The sequence below is a fragment of the Euphorbia lathyris genome, chromosome 7 (genome assembly GCF_963576675.1).
Source record: "Euphorbia lathyris chromosome 7, ddEupLath1.1, whole genome shotgun sequence".
Classification (NCBI taxonomy): domain Eukaryota; kingdom Viridiplantae; phylum Streptophyta; class Magnoliopsida; order Malpighiales; family Euphorbiaceae; genus Euphorbia; species Euphorbia lathyris.
In genome coordinates this window covers 28,849,450-28,872,949 of record NC_088916.1, presented here as the reverse complement: position 1 = coordinate 28,872,949, position 23,500 = coordinate 28,849,450, and the positions used below count along the sequence as shown (strand labels likewise).

General features: G+C 36.1%; 1 protein-coding gene and 1 long non-coding RNA gene across 4 annotated transcripts; one reads left to right on the top strand and one right to left on the bottom strand.

Moving 5' to 3' along the window:
* Positions 1-245: 245 nt before the first annotated feature.
* LOC136235647 (uncharacterized) lies at positions 246-4,974 on the bottom strand. 2 transcript variants are annotated; one of them, XM_066025479.1, is made up of 3 exons: positions 4,819-4,974; positions 3,348-3,990; positions 246-879 (listed from the first exon to the last, which is right to left on the bottom strand). In XM_066025479.1, exons 2-3 carry the CDS (start codon positions 3,896-3,898, stop codon positions 810-812), a joined length of 621 nt encoding a protein of 206 aa, XP_065881551.1. In that variant the 5' UTR covers positions 3,899-3,990; positions 4,819-4,974; the 3' UTR covers positions 246-809. The 2 variants fall into 2 exon arrangements, with proteins under 2 accessions (XP_065881551.1, XP_065881552.1); XM_066025480.1 differs by having other exon boundaries at positions 3,348-4,000; positions 4,819-4,970.
* A 14,294-nt stretch (positions 4,975-19,268) lies between these two features.
* On the top strand, positions 19,269-23,062 carry LOC136235026 (uncharacterized). 2 transcript variants are annotated; one of them, XR_010691618.1, is made up of 4 exons: positions 19,269-19,553; positions 19,646-19,762; positions 20,992-21,125; positions 22,479-23,062. It is a non-coding gene; the product is annotated as an uncharacterized lncRNA (long non-coding RNA). The 2 variants fall into 2 exon arrangements; XR_010691617.1 differs by having other exon boundaries at positions 20,992-23,062.
* The last annotated feature ends 438 nt before the right edge of the window (positions 23,063-23,500 follow it).

The following is a 23,500-nucleotide window of genomic DNA, read 5'->3' as shown; positions in this document are numbered from 1 at the left end:
TAGTGTTTGAATTAAGATATACTTTCTAATTAGTGGAATAAGTTAATATATCCAACTTTATCAATTATGAATCAGAAAGTGATTTAAACAAAGCGTTAGGTAGAAAAATATGAGCTTCGTCAAGGGTCATTTGCTTGTATTTCCAACAATAATAAATTATGAAACAAGATTTCCAAAAAGCCATAATAAGTTTTTAAGTGCGAGTTAAAATCTATCACTGTCTCGTATAGATACAGGTCAGAAAATAACAATCATATTAGTTCTCTTGCATAAAACTTGAGAGAAAGCAAAGGCAAAACACTTGTCTAGTACAGAATTTCCAATACACAAACAAAATAGGAGGATATAAAAAAAAAAGGACAAATGGGACCAGAAAGAAACACAGCAAACTAACAGAGATCAAACAGGAAGTGTCCTGTCCTGCAACCATAACAACAACAGAAGGTTTTCCTGAAATGGATATGAAATGTATCTTTTATATTAATGACATCAACTGAGAAAATACTATAGCACATTACTCATGATTGAAAAATAAAAGCAATCACAACTAACAAAACAATTGAACAAAAACAAAATTGAAATCATCATCAATTTAATATAGACACAAATTATCAGAGTCCAACGAGGAAGCAGGCCAAGGATACAGCTTCTTTCTTTCTATACTTTTCTTTTCCTCTACCCATAAATCAGTTGATCCGGGTGAAAGCAGATAACCTCTGTTAGACAGACTCAATGCCAATTTCGATGTCCCATCATCAGTTTCCACCATACCTTGGCCCATTATATGTTCTTTTGCTCATAAAAATTCATCACATAATCACACACGAACAAGTTTTTTCGGTTCCATTCTCGAATTCATCGTCCGATCCCGTTGTTTCACTGCCACAGGGTCAGATTTCAATTTCAGCACCATAATATATTCACAAGCAATTCAAACTTTATTAAAACTTCTCTTTTTACCTAAAAATGGAAAATGATCTAGTCTCAAGTAAGAGACTTCTACTCAAAACACAGACTATGGTGAGATTGCAGGATGCAAGCTGACATTGATGTTTTACGTATGATTGGAAGCAGTCAATCTTTCAAACATGACCACAAAATTTTCAAACCACATTTCACTAGAAAAACAAAGAATTGCTAATGATGCACAAAATTTACTTTCCAGCTTGAACTGATTATTAAATAGAAGGCCTGAGACACCAGCTCCATGGTGAATGAAGAATACAGCACCTGGGCAATGCCCTGAGATATTCCTATTAGAACAAGAAAACACATTCCAATTTAGAAGTTCTAACAGATCCCAGGATATTATCAAACCTCTAAAGCATCCTCAAACTCTAACATTGCTTCTCAAATTCATCCTATAATGTACAGGCTAATAACTTATTCTAAAATATGTATAATAATAACTAACCGGTAAGAATCAAGCCAAAACTGAAAAATACTCAAGACCTTTGGCTCAAGCAGTAGAAAAGTATTTGACGATTGCCCCTAGTTATACAAAACAAGGGCATCCATAAAACTCAAAACATACATTGAACAGATCAAATTTTCAAGTATGAGTGTTAGTGAATAATTCTTCCAGTGTCACGATAATTAACTTAGAAACTCTTAGGAGTTCACACCTAAAGACATACTCAATATGTCACATGCAATACCATGGTAAGTTAGGTTGTAAACAAAAATGTGCATCCACCATTTTATTGCTGGTAGAAGGGCAAAGGCCCTGTAGTATCCATTCTTACAAAATATTCTATTAGGCAGGACATTTAAGATATTGTTAAACAGATATTATATTCTCTATTGTTATGTACAGTAACCAACATTTAAGTTACTGTTGAAGTCACAAGCAAAAAAGAAAAATAAAAGACCAGGGTTAATTACAATTAGTAATTTTGTTTATTTCTCGTATTTCAAGGACTTGTCATACAGCACGTTAGATTAACTTTACAGCTTCGGATATATGAGCTATTAAGGGAAGCCTATCTATCATATTCAGAAATGAATGGTCACACAATGGCTAATCATCAAAGTTTTTGTCCTACTCCCCAATAAGCTCGATGCATTTGATGTATGAAAAACAAGTCTATAATAGTTGATGCACTGTGTTACAGAATGTACACAGCTCCGCATAGCTGTTAGAGTTTCTATATAGCTTAATCATAGGCCTAACTATTTAACCTTCCTAGTTTACATGACTTTACTAGTATAATACAGATGTATTTTCTTTTGAAGGGAGTATCAAATTATTCCCCATTCATCTAGTTTCACACAATGAAAGAAATCTGACATGGACGCACTATGCAGTCTTCCAAATTAGCAACAAATGCACTGTAACTGACATTAATTTCCAGCTAGATATCCAATATACACTTTAAATTGGCCTTGTCCCTGAGAAAATTGATGAAGTATTGTGCTAGTGATTTTGAACATGATGAGACACAATCAAGAAGCAAGGAAAAGACAAAATATTATGACAAAACCACAACCAAAACAATAAACAGATGCAAGAAAAAGGTGAAACTTAGCTGTAAAAAATAAAATGTTTGCTTTGCAAGTGGAAGTTTCTATTTGTATTCATAAATAACAAAGAAGAAACAGAATCATGTTCAGGCTGAAGTTCCAGAGTATTGAGCAGAGATTGCCAATACCAACATAACTCATAATTATGCTGTCCCTGTATCTCAAGTATTCATTGTATATGAACTCATGGTAAGGTATGTCTCTTATGCCCATCCCTTACACATGCATATTGTCTTTGTAACAACTATCATGATTTTACTACATTTCGGTGAGGAACCTATAAGGAGAAAAATCTGACATGCATGAAACCAATAATTTCACTAAGTTCAACTATGTTGATGTGCTTCACAGGAAACACCTAAAATTTTCCAATTACAAATTCAGAAGATCTAAAATCAACATTATTAGCAAACTTAGCATTATTAGCAGGCCTAGTAGTGCGCAAAAAAGCCTCAATGGAGCAGAGCTGTGCTCTACATTCTCGTCTATGGATAAAAGTTGATGAACAAGAACAAAACCCAACCAATCTATAATGTGATATCTTAATTAAACAGCCAAGGATGCACTAAGAGGAACCATTTGACCACATAGAAAACTAATGACAGGGTGAAAATTCTTATGCAGATGAAAACCTAAAAATAAGAAGGATTTTGATGTTATCATGTTTGCATATTGAACTCATTCCCATGATACATGCACAAAAAGCAGACCAATGAAAGGAACACCAAAACATAACTCTTGAAATGATAAAAAAAATATGATTTAAACTTGAATGAACTGCTCCCTGCTCATAAAATCTTAATTTGGAATAAGCATATTCCTACCTTGGCTCAAATTCCCTGATTTCAACAAGCTCGCTCCCACAAACATCTGTCCACTGCACTTTTCTCCTTTCTGTATGACCAGGGATATCACTACCTTTTTCACTCAATGAATTATGCTGATTTGCATTCTCAGCAGAAATAGGCATACTTTTTGATGGCTTCTTCAAGCTACTCTTAAGACTACATCTTCTCACATTATTATCACCATCTAGTTCAGTTGTTTGATCTTTGTCCTTGTCCACGGCAAGAGGTTCCGGCAAGGCATCCTGCTGTTGGGTGGGACCTACCTTGAGAGGGGATGGGGAATCAAGCCCCGCAGAAGTGCGACCAAAGCAAACCAAGGAAGCGCACCCGCGGGAAAGCCGGTTCTTGAGGGAAGCCAGCTGGAGGTCAGGGTCTGGATCGTTTTCCACCAACTGGTACTGATTCCACGGCGTAACTCTCATGGGTTTGTCTTCGTGATTATGACCCAAGAGAAGAAGGGTCAGGCCCTTGCTATACCCAGAAGCTGAAGAAGAGAAAAATCCTCCTCCTTCTACTGCAAATAACATCAGTTCTAAACATCTGGGCACCAAAGCTACAATTTCAAAAGAAGCTCCCTTCTTGCCGTTCTGCAGTAACACATCCACCCTTCATACACCACCTATATGTCACTTAGACAAGTTATGACACTCCAGATATTCAGAAAAAGGATATAGCCATGTTAAGAAAAATAACATCACAATGCAAAACTGATAATGAAAAATTGAAAATTAAAAACAGAATTCTGAAGTTTGCAAGGATCATCTAAACTCTGAACCTGTTTCTAACTAATGAATTTGCTAACATTAGCAGTTCATCTAATCCGATTTCTAAGCCGATATTATAATATATCAATATTACAAAGCCATCAACCTTAGCATTAGCATATACTTCAAAATCCAAAAAGCACGAAAAAGAGAAAAGAGAAGAAAAAAGGATTGCACTAATTACAGGATTGAGACGCCACTATGCAACAGAAAGAACAGTTCGCAACTGATTGATCATGTAATGTAGCAAACCACAAAATATACGCATCCAAACTCAACCAACACAATAGATGACTCAAAATGCTTATCGAAGCATGATTGAGAAACACAAAATCAAAAGAATCAAAAGGCGTGCAATGGCTGAATTCTATGAGACACTTGACAGCAATGGCAGAACCAGACAGTTTAAGAAACTGATCTAAATGAACTAACAAATAGAGGGTAAATGAAATACACAGTTTAGACAATTACAGCTAATGATCGACAATTTAACTATAGAATCCTCAGCAAAGATCTAAATAATTGCAAAAATAAAAATTGGAACAAAAACGTTGATTGCGCATACTTCTTAAAACCGTGTTTGCTTTACAGGAAAATCAAAAAAGCCATTTCTCTTACTTCCAAATCAACACAAGTCTTTCACATGCAAAATTTTCTCGGGAAACTAAGAGAAAATCGAATACCTGAAAGTGACACTACAGATCTGAGAAGTAGATTGTGGGAGACTAAAACGGCGGCGCCGGCATGTCGGCTCGAATAAATCGGCGATGAATTGAAGAGGGAAAAATTGAAACCAAAGGAGAAATAATTAAAAAGAAAAAAGAAATAAAAAAGACTGAGCATACATCTGGTTCGAATTATTTAAAGGACGATAGGGATAGTGACTCCACGGCGCATGATAGCGATGGGTATTATTATTATTTATCTTGTCTCGCTAATCACTTTTATGGAAGTAATTATAAAAGAGAAAGCTTGCTTTTGTTTGGTTGCTTATGGCTGCTTGTTTTTTAAGTCCACTCTTTTAACTAATTAATATAAAAGTAAATACTACAACTAATTACTTCAATCCCTTTTTTAATTTCCTAACCTTTTTTTAGGACTGCTTTATTAAATTGGTATGTTAATGAACTAATATGAGTAATGCTATATCAGACCGAACCAATCGGACCAAGAACCGATGAACCGATTAGGTCTCGTTGGCTTTATTTTATTCATTTTTAACAAGGGTAAATTACAAAATTGAGTGTAATGAGAGACTCATTTACATTTTCAGACTCATTATCAACCAACTTACATACATAGACTATACGTTGGCTACTTCCTCGAAATGCCCTTCATATATATATAAGAACTTATGCATTTTTCACCCCGCCCCCCTAACTATCTAACATTCGCGAATTTGAAAAGCCAGCCCAAAAACTCAAACGACGAGCATTTTCAACACGACCAATCTTTACATTTTTTCTTCCAGCGTCTTCCAAACCGATTCCAATGGCAAGAACCGGCAAGAAGGTATGTTATTTTGTGCTTTTTGATTAGGTTTATGTTATTTTGTGCTTTTTGATTAGGTTTTAACGCTTCTATTTCTATACTACGGTTTTTTACTTCTCCTGCGATTTACAAGTAGGGTTTACAAATTTATTGTGTTTTTTCATTAGTTCATAGCTTCGTTTTGTAAGAATGACACTTAGAAATAGTTAAAATCAGTTGTGGCGACTTAATTTTGTAGAATCGACCAATTCGCGAATATGAGTTTACTTCGCGAACATCTCAATCTGCGAAGGCAAATCATATTCGCGAATCAGTCGAGGCATATGTATAGGTTTCGCATATGCTAATTCGCAAATAATCTTTTCAGTTCGCGAATGTTATATTCGTGAAGTTATTATTTACTTGACACCTTAGATATAAGAGCTACTATCACAGTTCGTTCTGATGTTGAGGTGATGACGAAAGTGAAAGAAAAATTATCTACAATGCAGTTGGACATGTTGAGGAAAACATGCTTCGAGCATTTGGTGGACTTCGAAGTGTATTCGTTTTCCTCTCCTCTATGCCATGGGGTTCTTACAATGGAGATCAAACCGAAAGAGGGAAAATTCGGAGAAATGTGGTTCAACATCAATGGTGTTGAAGTGAAATTCGGTCAGCGTGAATTCGCACTCATAACCGGATTGAGACTAGATGATCCGTTGCTAATTTTGAAGCAGATGAGTAATTACAAAAGGGAAAACAAATTGAGGAATCTCTACTTCGGAGGTAGACGGAGCATAAATCACAAAAATATATTTGATACCTTCTTAGAGACTAATTAGGAGAACAAAAATAACGATGATGCGGTGGCAATGGCTATGTTGTTCGTTATACATAGGTTCCTACTCACAACTGATCCATTGAAAAAGGTTGATGACAATATCATCAACCTAACTGATTTCCCCACTGTGTTTAACTCGTTTCCATGGGGTGTGTCTGCTTGGGATGAGCTGTACAAGATGATGGAACGGGCTGTTTTGGCTCCATCAAGGAAAAAGGCATTTGAGGCGTTCCACAAGGAAGAAGGAAAGAAGAAGGTCATCCCATATCAGCTTCATGGATTAGCACAAGCGTTCCATGTATGTTTCCTATATTCATTTGATTTACTTCATGTTAGATTTCAACTGTAATGATTTTTATTTAATACTTTGTAGGCTTGGATACTGGAGATATTGCGTGCACCCTCTAAATACTATATGAGGAGATCAAAGACCGTGTACCCTCGTATATATCGGTGGATAAATGCAAAGAATATAACTTTCTCAGAAGCTGAAGAAATTTTTAAGATAAGTACATATGTCTTATGTAAATAATTAGTGTGTGCTTTGGAGGTAAGTAACATGTGCTTATGGAGTTGGGTTTGATTTTTCATGTGTTCAGTCATCTGATGTGCAAGCATCTAAACTTGTTATCAAGGAAGACGAGGCAAAGTGTGATTGGTATGCGCCAATCAAGGATTATTTAGATGGGAAAGCCATAGACCTTGATGTGTTATTTGAACCTTATAAGGGGTTTGAGCTAAGTGAATAAGATGAGAACAATGAGGAAGAGAATGAGGTACATAATGAGGAAGAGAATGAGGAAGAGAATGTTGTAGGTAATCAGGGCGAAGAGGCTGTGGAAAATGAGGAGGAAGAGTATGATGAGATGGATGAGGATGAGAGAATTAGAAACGAGAAGAGGTGTAAGAAGAAGAATGAAGTGAATGTACAGGCAAATGAGGAAGAAGAAAGGAAGGCAAGGATGCGGGAGAGATTTGAAATGTTGAAGGTGGAACTTAAAGATTCATTGGAGGATGAATTGGTGCGAAAGATGAGATCGGAGTTAAATGAGTCTAATAAGCGGGAGAGGGTGGAGTTGAAGGAGGAGTTGAGGGCAGAGTTGAAGGAGGAGTTGAGGGTGGAGTTGATGGAGGAGTTGATGGCGGAGCTAAGGGATGAGATTAAGGCAGATCGGATGGGAGAGCGTAATGGAGGTGATATGTATATGAATTTAGACTTTGTGGGGGAAATAGGTGGGGATGTGGGAGAGGAGAACGTTGTAGAAAAGCATGGTGAGGAACATAGTGAAGAACAAAAGAAGAATGAAGAAGGTGAGAGGAAAGAAGATTAATGTGGGGAGGATAAGAAGGAAGATGGTGAGAGGAAAGAAGAGCAGGGTGGAGATGATAAGAAGGAAGATGGTGAGAGGAAAGAAGAGCAGATTGGAGAGGATAAGAAGGAAGAGGGTGAGAGGAAGGAAGAGCAGTGTGGGGAGGTGATTGAAGTCGGCGATGACACGGAACCACAAGAGATACTCCATAAAAAGGTATACGATAGTTTATATACATGTAGTTTTATATTTATTTTAAATATGTCCCTTAAAGTGTGTTCGGTCATTATGTTTTGACAGGAAGAAATTACCAGTTTAAACGAGAATACACAAGCCGTAATAGATGATGTGCATCAGCCTCAGCCGTTTAGGGCGGTGCGACAAAGGAAGTGATCGCATCACGTGACAACACCATACACCGAGGAAAAGAAAAGAAAATTGTCTAAGAAGGTGGCTAGGAAGGAAACTAAGAAGGTAGCCAAGAAGGGACCTAAGAAATTAGCTGAGAAGGTAGCTCAGAGCATGGATATTGTCGTATCACAGAGTCTCACCGTTCCTAGAGCACCTGTTGTACCTAAGTCATGGACAGCCCGGATTGATAAGGAAGATGTGTGTACGTATGAGGTTTGGATGAATTTTTGCAACAGAAAGTCATCAAGGATCGTTAAAGTGACGGAAGCACTACATCCGGAAATCCCGTGGTTCATATAGGCTGAGCAACGGGGAAATATTGGGACGGGGAGGTATTGCTTTTGAATAATATTGGGACGGAGAGGTATTGCTTTTCCAATAAAAATTAGGACAACCAGAGACATGACGATCCAATTGGAAGTCAAGATGGTCTGAATTTTTTTTAATATTTTTTAAATTTAATTAAAAAAAAGTAAAAACTAATAATAACATTTTCATAAATCTTGACATAATTTAGATTTCTTTTATTTTAATTCGGTCTACTTTGTATTAGTTTATAAGACTTCTATTTTTTTTTTTTAGACTCATCGGTCATATAAGTATAAAATATAAAGAAAATAAAAATAATATATATAAGCATTGTTTTGGTGCCTTCTATAGTTACTTTGTTTTTTATAAAGTACCATTACTTGGTGTGTTTTCACCATTGGACACATGGTAAGAATTAATTAGGTCAGGTGGGTCTAATTAATTATTCATTCATAACAGAAATGAACCAAGTAAATTCTATTAAATTAAAATTAGATTTAATCTTTCAAAAAAAAAAAAAGATTTAATCTTAATAAGTAACGTATAAATAAAAATTACATCACATTTCTAACCCAAAAAAATAATATATATATTATGTTATTAGGCCAATTAATTCCAGGACTGCTTTAAGGTAAGCCAGCCCAGGGCCTCCCATTTAGAAGCACTGATTCAAAATATTTTTATAAAATTTAAATTTTATTTTAATTATAATATAATAATTATTAAAATTATTCTCATAAATAATTATTATCTAATATCTAAATATAATAATAATCATATAAAAATACAATTTAGTAAAATCGAATTAAAATTCGGCAAGAGTAACACATATTGTCATTCTTTTTTTCAATAATTGCCTCATAAAATCGCCTCCAAAATTTATTCCACAATCTCTCTTTATAAAAATACGAATAAATTATCAATTTAGTCATTCGGTTATTGTGTATGTATAAAACAATATAATTTTATATCTAATATTTACTAGACAGTATAATTTTTCAAATCTCATTAAGATTGTTTTTTTTTATTAATAGAATATTTGCAATTTTAAATCTTATTGAATGGTTAAAATGCTAGAGTTTGAAGGATATACAGAACATCAAACTGTACAAGAAAGAAACACATCTTTCATTAATGAGTCATGATAGTGAACCGTCCGATAAATGTTAAGGGCCTAAATTAATATATTTTTCTCCAATAACTATAGTACTAAAATTTGTCCTTTTATCTGAGAATAATATAATTGTTAACTATTTTGTTTCTATTTTTTAGAATTGTTTTTTATCTTTTAATTTTAAAAAGGAAACAAAAAAAAAAGTGTTTAGTAAAAATTTGAAACAGATTCTTTTAAATAAAAAATAAACTAATATATAATACCTATTAGTAACCGTTAATAGTAACAGCAAACAGTAAACAATGACATGGAAAACAAATGAGTCCTTAGTCACATTACAACAACAACAAAGTCTTAGTCCCGAACTGATTCGGGATCGGCTAACATGAACCATCATATAAAACCGTGAAATCAAGTCGGATCAGCGACACAAATTCTCCCCCTCCACTCTGTCTTGTCCACTACCATATTTTCCTCAATCCCCAATAAACTCATATCACTCTCGATCACCCTCCTCCAAGTTTGCTTAGGTCTTCCCCTACCCCTCACCACTACATCCATTTGCCACTCTTCAGTCCTCCTAACCGGCGCATCAAACGCTCTTCGTTTTACATGGCCAAACCACCTTAGTCGGTTTTCCCTCATTTTATTCTCAATAGATGTAACCCCTACTTTTGTCCTAATTATTTCATTTTATTCTCACACTGAATCGCATCCTCGATCATATGACTAAGCCTCTCTAAGCACAAGACAAAGAGGTAAGGTGAGAGGGGATCTCCTTGTCTAAGCCCTCTAGAGGGGGCAAATCCGGTCAAGGCCTCTCCATTCCACAGAACTTTCATCTCAGAAGCGGCAACACAATTCATTATTAAATTAATCCAGTGCTGGGACAGGTTCAAGAGAGAGAGCGTCTCTCTCAGAAAATGCCAACTGATACGATCATAAGCCTTTTCAAGGTCAATTTTTAGAATCATATCCCCAACTCTTCCCTTTTTCTGGCGCATGGAGTGAATGGCTTCCTGAACCAAGATAACATTATCTGTAATGCTTCTACCTGGTATGAAACTACTCAATACCGAGCTAATTAGACTGCTTAGAAGGGGCTTAAGGCGGTTAACCAGGCATTTAGTAACAGCCTTGTACAAGACATTACAGAGACTAATAGGACGGAACTGGGAAATAAATTCAGGGTTCGGTACCTTTGGAATAATAGAGATTAGAGTTTCAGAGAGAGCTGGAGCAATCACGCCAGTATTAAGTGCCGTCAAGACGCACTCGCAGACTTGCTTACCGACAAACTTCCAGAGCTTCTGATAAAAGTCGGCCTGATAGCCGTCTGGGCCGGGTGCTTTAACGGAATCCATACCAAAGATGGCGCTATGCACTTCTGCATCCACAAAAACATCATCCAGAGTCCTCTTGGCCTCCTCGGGAATGGTAGGGAAACAATTTAGAGTGAACATAGGACCGCGAATGTCTTCCTCTTCCGTGTACAATTTATGGAAATAATCGACCACCATATCTGTCACGCTATTGTGGTCCCAACACCAACACCCACTGTCATCTCGAAGGCCGTCAATTTTGTTTCTCCGCCTTCAAATAAGGGTTGAAGTATGAAAGAAAGAAGTGTTTCAGTCCCCATAGTTCAGCCACTTAACTCGAGACTTTTGGAACCAAATCATCTCCTCCTGATCCAATATCGTGTCTAAGTCTGCCAATAGCTTCCTCTCAAGTCTTAACAGCCCATTGTTCACCTATGCTCCCAGAGCTCTCTGAACCCCAGCCAATCTGCCGTAGATTCATTTCTTTCTGTTGGACAGCATACCAAAAACCATAGTGTGCCAGTTCTGAAGCATCGGAGTCAACTACGCAAGATTGGTGTTAATCCCTCCGTTCGAATTCCAGCTATCTTTGAAAAACTGCATGAAATTTTCGTGCAGCATCCACGCCGCTTGGAAGCAGAACGGACGAGTAACCGGAGCAGGAATAATGCAATCCAAGGTTAGGAGCAGTGGAGAGTGGTCCGACTTATTCCTCGGGAGATGCCGGATCATCGCATCAGGGTACCTAGCTCTCCATGACTGGTTACATAAAGCATGGTCCAAACGACAAGCTACTCTGGTCCTTTTAGTAGACCATGGTACCAAGTGAATCGCGGACCTTAGAAACCCAAATCAATGAAATCCATAGAATTTATCCAATTCGAGAAGAAAGCACACTTATCCAGCGTGCGTGTGGAACCTCCCTGTTTCTCCTCAGGCGACTTGATACAGTTGAAATCACCAATTATGATCCACGGTTCATCGATTGTCTCCTTAAGTTCCAGGAGCTCCCTCATAAACTGCCTCTTGAAACTCATTTGCGGTCTCACATAAACAAAGGTAATCAGAAAGCAATGATTATGATAAGTCCTTCCATTAATCATAGCTCTGGAGTGGATAAACTGCTTATTTCTTTCAAGAATGTCAATCTGAACTCGCTCTGTATGCCAAAATATCCAGATGCCCCCACTGAAACCATCTGCTTCAACACACTCCACTTGAGAGAAATTGAGCTTCCTGCAAAGGACAACCGCCCTACTGCTAGGTAACCATGTCTCTAATAGCACTAAAATGTCAGGATCATGTACCGATAAAAGATGTCTGGTAGCACGATAGAAAGCTGAGCCCCCTGCACCGAAACAATTCCAAGTAATAACTTTCATCATAACAGAATCAAGAAAGGATCAAGCCCACACTCACAGCTAATGCGCGGCAGGAAGGTCAGTCGCAGGCAACGGCTTCTCCCCAATTCTCTTTTTATTAGTCACGTCAGCTAGCACTGTTCTTCCAGTGGTAGTCGCCATGATTTCCCCATCAGCCCTAGTAGGTTTCCCTGTCACATTCAAATGCCTAGACGGGAGGTTCCCTCCCATTTCGTCAATTCTGCTTCGTTTCCCCCTAGTTCGTGGGTTACCTTCTAATTCAATATCAGTGATCTTATTTCCAAAATCAATTTGAAGAGGCCCAAAGACATTCTTAGACAGAGGGGATTGTTCTTTGAATGTTTTGCCTCTCCCAATTTGATCAGTTCTCTTGGTTGCAGAGAATATATGTCCTGAAGAAGGACTAGCTTTGCTGGTTTCAACAAACCCACTATGCAAATTACCTGAACCTTTGGTCCCGAGAGTTTTCACAGGTGCGACGGGCTGCTGAATGCTGACCTGTTCATCTCCCACTGCCACCTTCTTCCTTTTGTAGGGGGTCTTTCTCCTAACCACCATCATCCACGGTCCATATTCTGCCCCTATTTTATCCGTCGAGCAGCCAGCATTGGGCAAGGGAGTGCTATCAGGTTGTCCCCCCCATCTCCATAGGACTAGCCTCTGCAGGACCTTCTCCAGAGCCTGCTACAGTACCATCGTACACATTAGGAGCGACACAGTTCGCCCTTACATGCCCATATCTACCACAGTTAGTACAAGCCACATGTAACCCCTCGTATTCAATTCTGTAAGACCTTCCATTGACCTCGAATTCAGCAATAAGCGTCTTTGATAAATCCAATTCCACACACACTCTTGCAAATTTACCTCTCGAAGCTTTAAGGGTATTACGATCCACCTTAACCGCTTTCCCCATAGTGTTAGCAATTGTCATGATAAAATCTTCATTATATAAGTGAACAGGCAATTTAGGGAATCAGGCCCAAACCAGAGTGGAAGCAATTGTGGCATCAGAAGGATTGAAATCTTCAGACCAGGTTCTTACCGTGAGGTAGTGTCCTTGGACAATCCAAGGTCCCTCCTGGATGACTTTTCCTCTGTCTTCAGGTTTGTCAAAGCTAACCAGATAAAAGCCATGTCCTACATCCATGATATCCACACTCCCTGCTGGCTTCCAGAGTTCAAGTGCTCTTCTTTGCAATGCAATAAACCCAACACTTCTACCAAGCAATTTTACCACCAATGCATCCTTCCAGGGCTTCCCCCAAGTGGCCAATAATTCCGGGGAACAGTGAACTTCGGCTTCAGAGGATTATCCAGCGTAATTTCAACCAAACCAGTGGCGAGCAGGTCGACAGGTTGCCTTGCTTCTTCCGACCTCGGCTCCCTCATTACCGAGTCTTTGTACGACCGACTTGCAACATGGTGTGTGTTTGTCGAAGTGGTTCCACCATCCAAGTCATTCAGGGTCACTCCATCGTCTGGCGGTTTATCTGCAAATTCGTCCATGCCGGCACAGGTACGGCAGCCTGCGGCGGCGATAGGGTTGAAGGAGATCGGCGATAGGGTTTAAGGAGAGCCGCGATACCTATTTTTTTCCTAATCTGATGAACTGAAGCGTATTTATGATTATGAGAATTGCGAATGCCATTCCTTCTGTTATAGGCTTAATATAATAAATTAAATGGACATTCAGAATTAATATAAGAAAACAAAAGTAAGTTGAAAACATTACCTATTTGTCTTATTATTTTCAAAAAATATATATCAATATATATATATATATATATATATATCATTGGATACCTTTTTCAATTCCATTTGAGCGATTTTTTGAGGAGAGAGTCGGTGAGAATGAGAATTTATGAATGAGATTCGTTTGGTAATTGATGTATATAGTCATTTAAAATAAAAAGAAATGAATTTAGTATGCTTTTGTAACAAAACAATAAAGAATTAAATTAAAAATAAGATATAATAATAATGAGAATCATCATTTTAATGTAAGGAGCATCACCATGCATAAAAAGGAACAATTGTTGTCCATTATTAAGTCCACCTCTCCTTTCTAAGCATACAAATCTTTCCAATAAAAAGAAAAATAATGCACAAACTTCACAAGTCACGATAATTTCAAACACAAAAAAGTTAAAAAGAATAGAAGAAAAAAGATGATCACCGTCGTAAAAAAAATAAAAACCATATGATATAAAATACATTTAAAATTAGTAATAAATAAGAGCCATTTTAGCTTGGGAATTTATAAAAATGGGTCAAATAGGAGGTCTATTTACATTTTTAACCTATTTATTCAACATATTACATATCTAGATGGTTTTTGTGTGACTTTCCCATAATACCCTCAATATTTACGGCGAGACTATCTCCCTCCCGTCTGACTTTGCATATTCTAGCATATGTGAAGCATGCGAAACTAATGTTTGGTTTAGTTGATGATTTCAATTAGCATATGTGAAGTCTGGTTGTGTGTTTAACAAAATTCGTTAAGTGGTGTATAACAAAAAATGCCAAACAACAACGGGTTCTAACATTAAAATCATAACATTATCAAAATTTACAATAAGATTGCCACAATAACAACATTAAAATCATAACATTATCAAAATTTACAACTAGATTGCCACAATAAACTCCTAACAAATCACTTCAAAGTGAACCTAACAAATCTGGACGGAAACTTCTCCCTCTACAGGAAGTCCAGACTTTTTGGGATGGGAAATGGAAGTCCAGGCCTTTTGGGATGAATGTGTCCCATGGTGCACACCAAGATTGGCACAATCTCTCCTAACCAATCATTTCAAAGTGAATGTGCCAATCTTGAGGGAAATTTCTCCCTATACAGGAAGGAAAGTCATCTCTTATGCATCCGAGGACACTGACTTCCAGAAAGGGATGTAATGTATTCAATCACCTTCAAAAAAAATTAATCGTGTTAGGCAGGAAAAATGACGATTTGGATTCGTGAAATGAGGCTTAGTGAAGCACGCGAATGTAAATGTGTAGGGAAGAGGATTATTTTACTTAGCGAATTGATGCTTTCGCGAAGTCTGCGAGGTCTGAAACGTGACGATCTACTTAGCGAATCGATGCTTTCACGAAGGCTGCGAATGAAGTTATGAACTTTTCTACTAGCAGACTTCGCGAAATAATCGATTCGCTAGGCAGATCGTCACGTTTCAGGCTCTTTCTCATCGCAGCTCTTCGCGAAATCATCGACTACGCGAAGTAATTTCATGAAAAACGCAGAGAAAACAGTAGATACTTACATTTTTCGCACCTTTCGCCCATAAAAGTGACAATAACAATATGATAAACTGGGAAAACGATAGAAACAACGTAGAATAGCCATTTCTTTGATGGTAACAAGAAGAAAGAAACCAAGTAACGAGCAGGAACAGGAAGATGAAGAACCATGGCTTCGTTTTCTAGCATTAGGAAGATGAAGAATTAAGAGATGAAGAGAGGAAGAAGAGAAATGCATTGTGATTTGGAGAAATTGTGCAGATTTCGTGCAATTTAAAGGAAAATAGGAAGATCAAAAGTCTGGGAATCATTAATGGAGGAGCCAACCGTTTCGCGTAACCAATGAGAATAGGGGAGAGCCCGTTCGCGTAAAGGGGAAGTGGAAAGATTAGGGGTATAATGGGAAAGTCACACAAAAACAGTCTAGATATGTAGTAGGTTGAGTAAATGTGTTAAATATGTAAATGGGTCTCCTATTTGACCCATTTTTGCAATTTTTCCTTTTAACTTTAATGACATAAATGATGTAATTATATTTTTAATGTTTATAAATTAGATCAATTTTGCTCTTAACTACCTTTACACTCTGCACAGTCATGAATATATTTATCGCTACTTTACTTATGCATTATATTATCATTTATCGTGTGTATACACGTGTTTTTAATTTGGTGTAGAACACGAGATACTTTTTTGAACTTTTTTTTAAATCGCGCGTGTACATGAGTTTTTTATTTGTTTCTGGTTATTGAAAACATAAAACACAAATGGAGTGGAGATAACGAGATTCATGAATGTATAGAATGTTCCGTTAATAATCTGAAAATTGATCTAACTTTTAAACATTGAAGGAAAAATTCGCCTAACTTAGAAGCATTATGGGTAAAATTGTACGTTTTTTGGACTTTAGGAAGTAAAATTGCTCTTGTTGCCATCATTGGAGTATTTTTGTATCTTTTTCCAAAAAAGTTTTATGTATCAATATTATCACGGAAAAATTACACTCATAACTTCTCAATTTTGTCCTTATATTTATCATAGAACATTATGACTCCTAAACTTTACATATTACTAACATCATGGCCCATCTTACTCTTAAACAAGAAGACCACTCTATTAGTGATACCCTAAAGAATGTTCCATGAAAACACCTTGGATACGTGGATCAATGTCACCCCTTAATATGGAAAATGTCAAATAATTCATTCGATCTAAGAAGAGAATATTCCCGAATGATGCGAATGAAATCGTCTGGACACGTGAAAGGATCCCTACCATCCATCTACGCAGTTGTACGATATAAGTAAACTTGTTCGTGGGTCGGGTTAGGCCAGGCTCATCGGGTTTTTATCTAAAAATGCTCAGTCCAAGCTGAGCCCAACCTGTTGTTGATTTAAGCGGACTGGGCTCGAGCTTAAAAATCAAACGCCTAAATATATATTTCTAATTTTTAATAATAAAAAATAAAAAATTATATTTAAAAATAAATATTAATATATATATATGTGTTTATTAACTAATAGGAATAGACGGGTCAGGCTGGACCAGCCCATGCTATTTTTTATAATTCTCAAGTCCGTCCAAAAAACAAGCGGGCTTTAGCACGTCTCGGCCGGACGGGGCCTAAGGATAAATTTTCATGTCCAAGTCCAGTCTAGGGGACACAGACCTGGGCAGGGCGGGGCGGACGAGCGGACGGGTACCTGAGTCCGTGAATAGATATAGATATAAGAAGAACAAAGTTGGATCAAGGTATGCAAAGAACAAGGGACAAGGAGCAGTGCACGTCGTCTGACACACCAGAGGTCTGAAGGCTGTATGTTCAATGAAGTCTAGCCACCTGACAAAGCGTGTGCAACATGGCCGAGTGCACCATCTGACGATGTCACAAACTGAGTACGATAGAACTAGGTGAAGATTGGCACGTGTCTTATGACTCATAAGGGTACATTCTCAGAATGACAAATGTGATAACCACTATAAAGAGCAAAGGTAAATGACACAGACAAGGTATGTGAATTACATAGTATCAATTCCCTCTTCTTCTTGTTTGTTCTCCTTCCTCTTCTCTTATTCAAATACTCACATTTTCTTTTATTAATTTATTGCGGATTTGACAGTTTTTGGGACATGGGTGCTCTCCCCGTCCAAGTTCTATCTCGTCCCAATTTCTATCAAAAAAAAATTACATAGTATCAATATTCTTAATATTTTCGGCCCTCCTACAACCATTGCTAACTTAAGTATCGGAACATGTTCATCAGACATTGGGCCCTCTCTGACCATCTGTTAATCTTATTTTAGGCTAGAGGAAGAAGAATCTAAAAGACTACTCAGAAGCAATGATATTATTGGTGTGATGAGCGTGGAATTATTAGTCCTCTTCAGAAACAATGATTCCTCCAACAAAGTTCACCCATCGAGAGACATCTAGTAGACCCTTAGGACCAGTTATTTAAGAAAAAAGCATGGTAGAATCCCATCCGGATTCTCAATGGGTCTCTAACGACCAACGCCATGAAGAGCCTCTAGACCCCCCATCACTAGTGGCTCTTTAATGAAATAAGTCAACACTTTACCCATGACCTTAACTAAGTCCATAGAGAGATGGACATCACCAGGGCTGACCACGAGGCACAAATGGCAAAAATCAAAGAATTCAGAAGGGCGGAGGAGGCTATATATCATCCTAACCACGAAAACATTTGTGTCCCAGTTCAACACCCTATAGACTGTTCATGTGATACGAGCAAACCACATTGCCTCAGAGACAAATGTTAAGAACGCGCAGTCCATCCGACTGATGAGACACTTGATACACAAGTCCCACGTAGTTCAAATAGGATGCGCCATCTCCTAAAAAGATAATAGCAGTAATTAGTGGTTGTTGCGTTAAAATTGAAATATTTTGCTTCAAAATCAATTGTTACCAAAACTCAAGAAAATAAATTAATATATATTAATTATATAAATATCTTTATTATACTAATGTTCATTTAATGTTTTAATATAAATATAAATACTTTCATAAAAAAATATAAATATAAATACATATTATAATATAAACTTAATATTTAAATGTATTTAATATTATATTTTTATTTTATATTTCAATTAATATAAAAAACATTTAAAAATTATTAAATTAACTAATTTAAAAAATACAATAAATATATATTATAATATAAATTCAATATTAAAATATATTTAATGTCATCTATTTTTTTTTGAAGGAACTATGTTTTTATTTTTTATGTTAATAAAAAAAAATTCCTTATTTTGTTTAGTATTAATAAATTTCAACTTACTTTTAAACTTTAAAAATGCAAAAAATAAATTTAAAAAACTATTGAATTACATAATTCAAAATGAATTGTAAAATATATAAAATATTATCTGATTTACATTTTACAAATATTGTTAATAATAATTATTTCGTTGAAAGATTATATTTTATATATTAAAAGTTTATATTTTATATTATCAAACAACAATGTTTTCCAACAACCTTATTATTATAGAAAATTGTAAAATTTTGCAACAATATATGTTTTGAAAAAAAAATTCATTTCCCTCCACATAAAATTTTCGTTTCCCTCCATATTTACTAAAAGTTAAAAAGAAAAAAGAAGTATTAACTGGTTCCAAAAAAAAAATAAAGTATTAATTAAATTTCTTCTTTTCTATTTCCAAACCCAACGCTACGACTTTCAGAATTCCACCTCGGGTTTTCTTGGTCCTGATTTGGTTGTGAAAATGGAACCAAATCACCTGATTTCTCTTGCTCTTAATTATTGCTTAATTCTTCTAATGACTGTTGCTTCCAACCCTGGTCATCAGTTTCTTCAATCACTGGCCGGACGACCGCGTTGATCATTGCCATCGTTGCTCTTTAGCACAAATACGTGAACGACCTTATTCCAGCAACCCATCTCCACAGTTCGATTCTCTAAGAGATACTGATGAATTTATAACTTTTAAACTTGGTCAATGTGGGTTTGTTATTTATCCCTAAATTTTCTATCTTCTGTTTTCTTTTTCCTAATTGTTTAGTTTCTGATTTCAATTTTTTTGTATTTCATAGGTTAAGTGGTGGCTGGGTTCGAAAGTTTCTACCACCATTCACCACAACAGCAGTTTCCATCTATTTTTGAACCAGTGATGTGTTCTACTTTTTTATTATGTTACTGGTGTGAATGGTGTGAGTTTTAGTTAATTCCACTTTAATTTGATTCCATTTTAGTGTGAATGTGGGCTTAGATCTTTCATTTTAGGCATCTTGATATCTAAATTGGTGTGAATGTTGTGTTCTATTCTGTGCTTGCTTGATTGGTTGTTAACAAGTGTTTCCCTTCTATTTTCTTTCCTTTACTTATTTTCTTAATTTCCCTTTATAAATAAATGAATTGCGTTTGTTATGTATTCATTTGTGGTAGTTGAGACTTGAGAGCTAAATTTTTAAAAGGAAATTGATTCTTATGTACACCCTTTGATTGGAAATCCAAGTGATAATTCTTACTGCAGATGTTGCTAGAAGCCTAGATCATCTGATGTTGAAATTTGTTATGTTTAACTGCACAAAGCTCATGTAGATAGCTAGGTTTTTGGACATTTATAGTTTTTGATAGCATGAGGTAATTAATAAAAGAGAACCATGCTTAAGCCTTTTTTTACATGATATTGAAGTCCGCAGAAGAAAACCATTGTACCTGAATAAGGAGCCTTATGATGCTCTAACATACATTGTGAGAGAAATGTTTTAAATCTTTACTCTTCCCTTTCTCCCCATCTACCATGGTAACTGTTATCATCAATGCACTTGCTAGAGCAGAATTAGCTTCGGTCATTTACTTTCATAAACGACTTTTATGTTTGTAAATAGCAAACTTTATAAACTTTAATGTTGGCATACATATATGTTGGTCTTTTATCTTGTATATGTGTAGAATTTTGGTTATGGTCCATGAATGGGATTCATTTTTTAGAGGGATAAGGTACCAAAATAGGTATATGGTTTTTAGGGAAGTATCAATTTAGCATACACCTACAAAATAACACCAATATAGGCTTAATATTTAAAAAATGTATCAATTTAGGCCCCAATAACGGAAGGAGACATGTCAATGACAGAACTTAACGGAGTAATATCAATGACATGTCTCATTCTGTTATCGAGGCCAAAATTGATATCTTTTTTTAAACGTTAAGCCTATGGTAGTGCTATTTTGTACGTGGAACCTAAATTGATACTTCCCAAAAAACAATAGTCCTATTTTCATATCTTATCCCCTTTTGAAATTTATGTTCTGGTTTCTTTTGATGCTTGTGGAGGAATGAAGACCTGCACATGCAACTTTGTGACTTTTGAAGAAAATCGTTGATCAAATAATGATGTTACAACTAATTGTATCAAATATTTACTTGCTGCAGCAGAATATTTAAAATCATGATGAAGATAGCATCGGAGCTTTTTCCTTGGAAAAATGGAAGATATTTAATGTCCTACACCCTTCATGATGGTTAAGAAATCAATGATTTGCTTAGCGGACCAAGCACGAGTGAAGGTACTAAATTAGTTTGAATTAGTTAACAATTCGATCATGATTCGAATCTTTGAAATGAAAATGCAATCGTGATTAAAATAGTTGATGAAATAGTTTTGACTTCCAAAAGAATCTACTCGGTTTGAATTAGTTTGAGCTGGTAGCCACAAAACCCGGATGATTAGGGAATTTTTTTGTTACGAACAGATTTTAGGTAAGAGCTACTAGCCCAAGTTTTGGATAGAGCTTCCAATAAGTGAGAATCAATCAGAATCATGTGTGCTTAAACCTTAATATCTAGATAGTCTTATTAATTTGGTTTTAATTGGTTTAAAACATATCTTACTCTCTTAATGCATACTATGTGTCCTTAATGCATGTCATGTGTTCCTAATTTATCTGTATTACTAAATGTGAATGTATGCATGTCATTCCCTACTTAGAGATTATTACCACTCAATATTTATACACTTGTCCATATGTGAATATATGGTTCTAGAGTTTCCAAAATTGGGTAAATCTTATAGATGTTTCTTTTCCCCTTAACTATAGTCAACATTATCTCAAGTAATGAATCATTTACTCACCAACATTTATTATAAACTAACTCTAAGTGAATAATGGTTATATTGTATAATGTACCATAAAGGATATTTTGATTAGATATTTGGAGACCAACAAAGTATTATTTTAAATGGTAAATTTAAAAAAAAAACTCATGGTTTCATGAATTTCAAAAAAAAAAAACTCATGTGGTTTGTTTTTACCAAAAAAAAGAATGTGCCTTACGCCGTTACAAGAATTATGGAAAAGGAGAAAACACCGTTTAACTTGGTGATGTGGCAAAGGGTAGATTTGTCTGAAATTATTGGGGGACCTATATAAGCTCCAGATCGTGTTCTTCTTCCCCCAATTTACTACTTCTCAATTTCTTCTTTCAATCGAAAACCTAAAATCCAAATTCCTTCAAATCATGTTGATTAATTAATAGGGATAAGTACAAAAAAATGTCTGTGGTATACCGGATTTGCGAACTGGGACCTGTGGTTTTTTTTTTTTACAAACGGAGGTCTGTGATAAACGTCGTTAGCAAAGAACGGATTTTTTCACTCACTCCGTCATTTTTGCTTACGTGGCACTTTGACCCAAACGTTGACCAGGGGCAAAACAGGGATTAAATTAAATATTTTATATATAAACCCAAAAAACAAAAATCCCCAAAATCGCACCCCTTCTTCTTCTCCCCCTTTCCCTAATTCAATTACCCTCTCCCAAATTGCAAACCCTAATTCCTTAATTGGATACCCAACACTCCCGTTCTGGCACGAATTGTAACTCTCTGTCCACCGTATTGTAATCCCGAACGCGTTTCAGGTAGGATGAGTCGAACATCCTCAAATTCGTGGGTGCAGGGAAGTCAAGAAGAATGGTCAGGACCTGTGAGATGCAATTGCGGATTCATTTTACCACTACGAACAGCTAAGACGCCGGGGAACATGGGCAGACGGTTTTTTGGTTGTGGGCGTTTTAAGGAGGTGAAGGGCTGTAATTTCTTTGAATGGATTGATGAATTGCCATGCAGGAGGGGAAAGATGGTGTTATTTTCATTGAAGGAGGAGAGAAAGATATACGAACAAGGTATTGCAATTGCTCAGAAAAGGATTGAAGAGTTGGAGGTGGAGTTGAGTTTGGCTAAAAAGATGGTGGCAGAAAAAGAAATCGCTGTGTAGAGTGAGAGGCAGGGAAGAAGATGGACATGGAACTGCTGTATAGGAAATGTAGTTTGCTTGGTTATTGTCATAATAGGGTTAGAGATGTATTGGTTGGATTTAGGGAACAATGATAGGAATTCTTTGGCACCTTGAATTGTTCTTGAATTGTTCTTGGATTTTTTGGTATGTATTTGGTATTCTGTGATACCAATTGGGCATGAAATGGGATTTTGTATGAAATGTTAATTTGTGTTATGAATTGGTATTGGAATTCTATGATATGAATTGCTTAAATTTCATGTTGTTCTTGTTGACACAAAATGGGAATGTTTGCTTAATGTTTTGGTTAGAATTATGTAAAGGTATTGGGTAAACTGGAGTAGGTTATTTAGGTATGGATTAAGGTTGATATTGGCGACATTAGCAAGCACATTCATTATGTATTTGCAATGAAGCCTGTAATTGACAAAAAAATGGACACTTAATTGACACACAACTGTATTGTAGAGACCTGTAATTGAAAAGAAATGGACACTTAATTGTAAGCTCTTGAAACTGTAATTGACACATAATTGTAAGCTCTTGAAGCAGTAATTGACACATAATTGTAAGCATTGTATAGACCTGTAATTTATAAAAAAAACATCAAAGATGCATTACAAAAGCAGTTAAGTCAACATCGTT

Bases quoted from the DNA above. Each gene is read 5' to 3' on its own strand.
- LOC136235647 (XM_066025479.1), bottom strand. From the start codon at position 3,898: ATGTTATTTGCAGTAGAAGGAGGAGGATTTTTCTCTTCTTCAGCTTCT. The intron at 880-3,347 runs GTAGGAATATGC...ACCCTGTGGCAG, and splicing joins ATCAGGGAATTTGAGCCAAG to TGAAACAACGGGATCGGACG.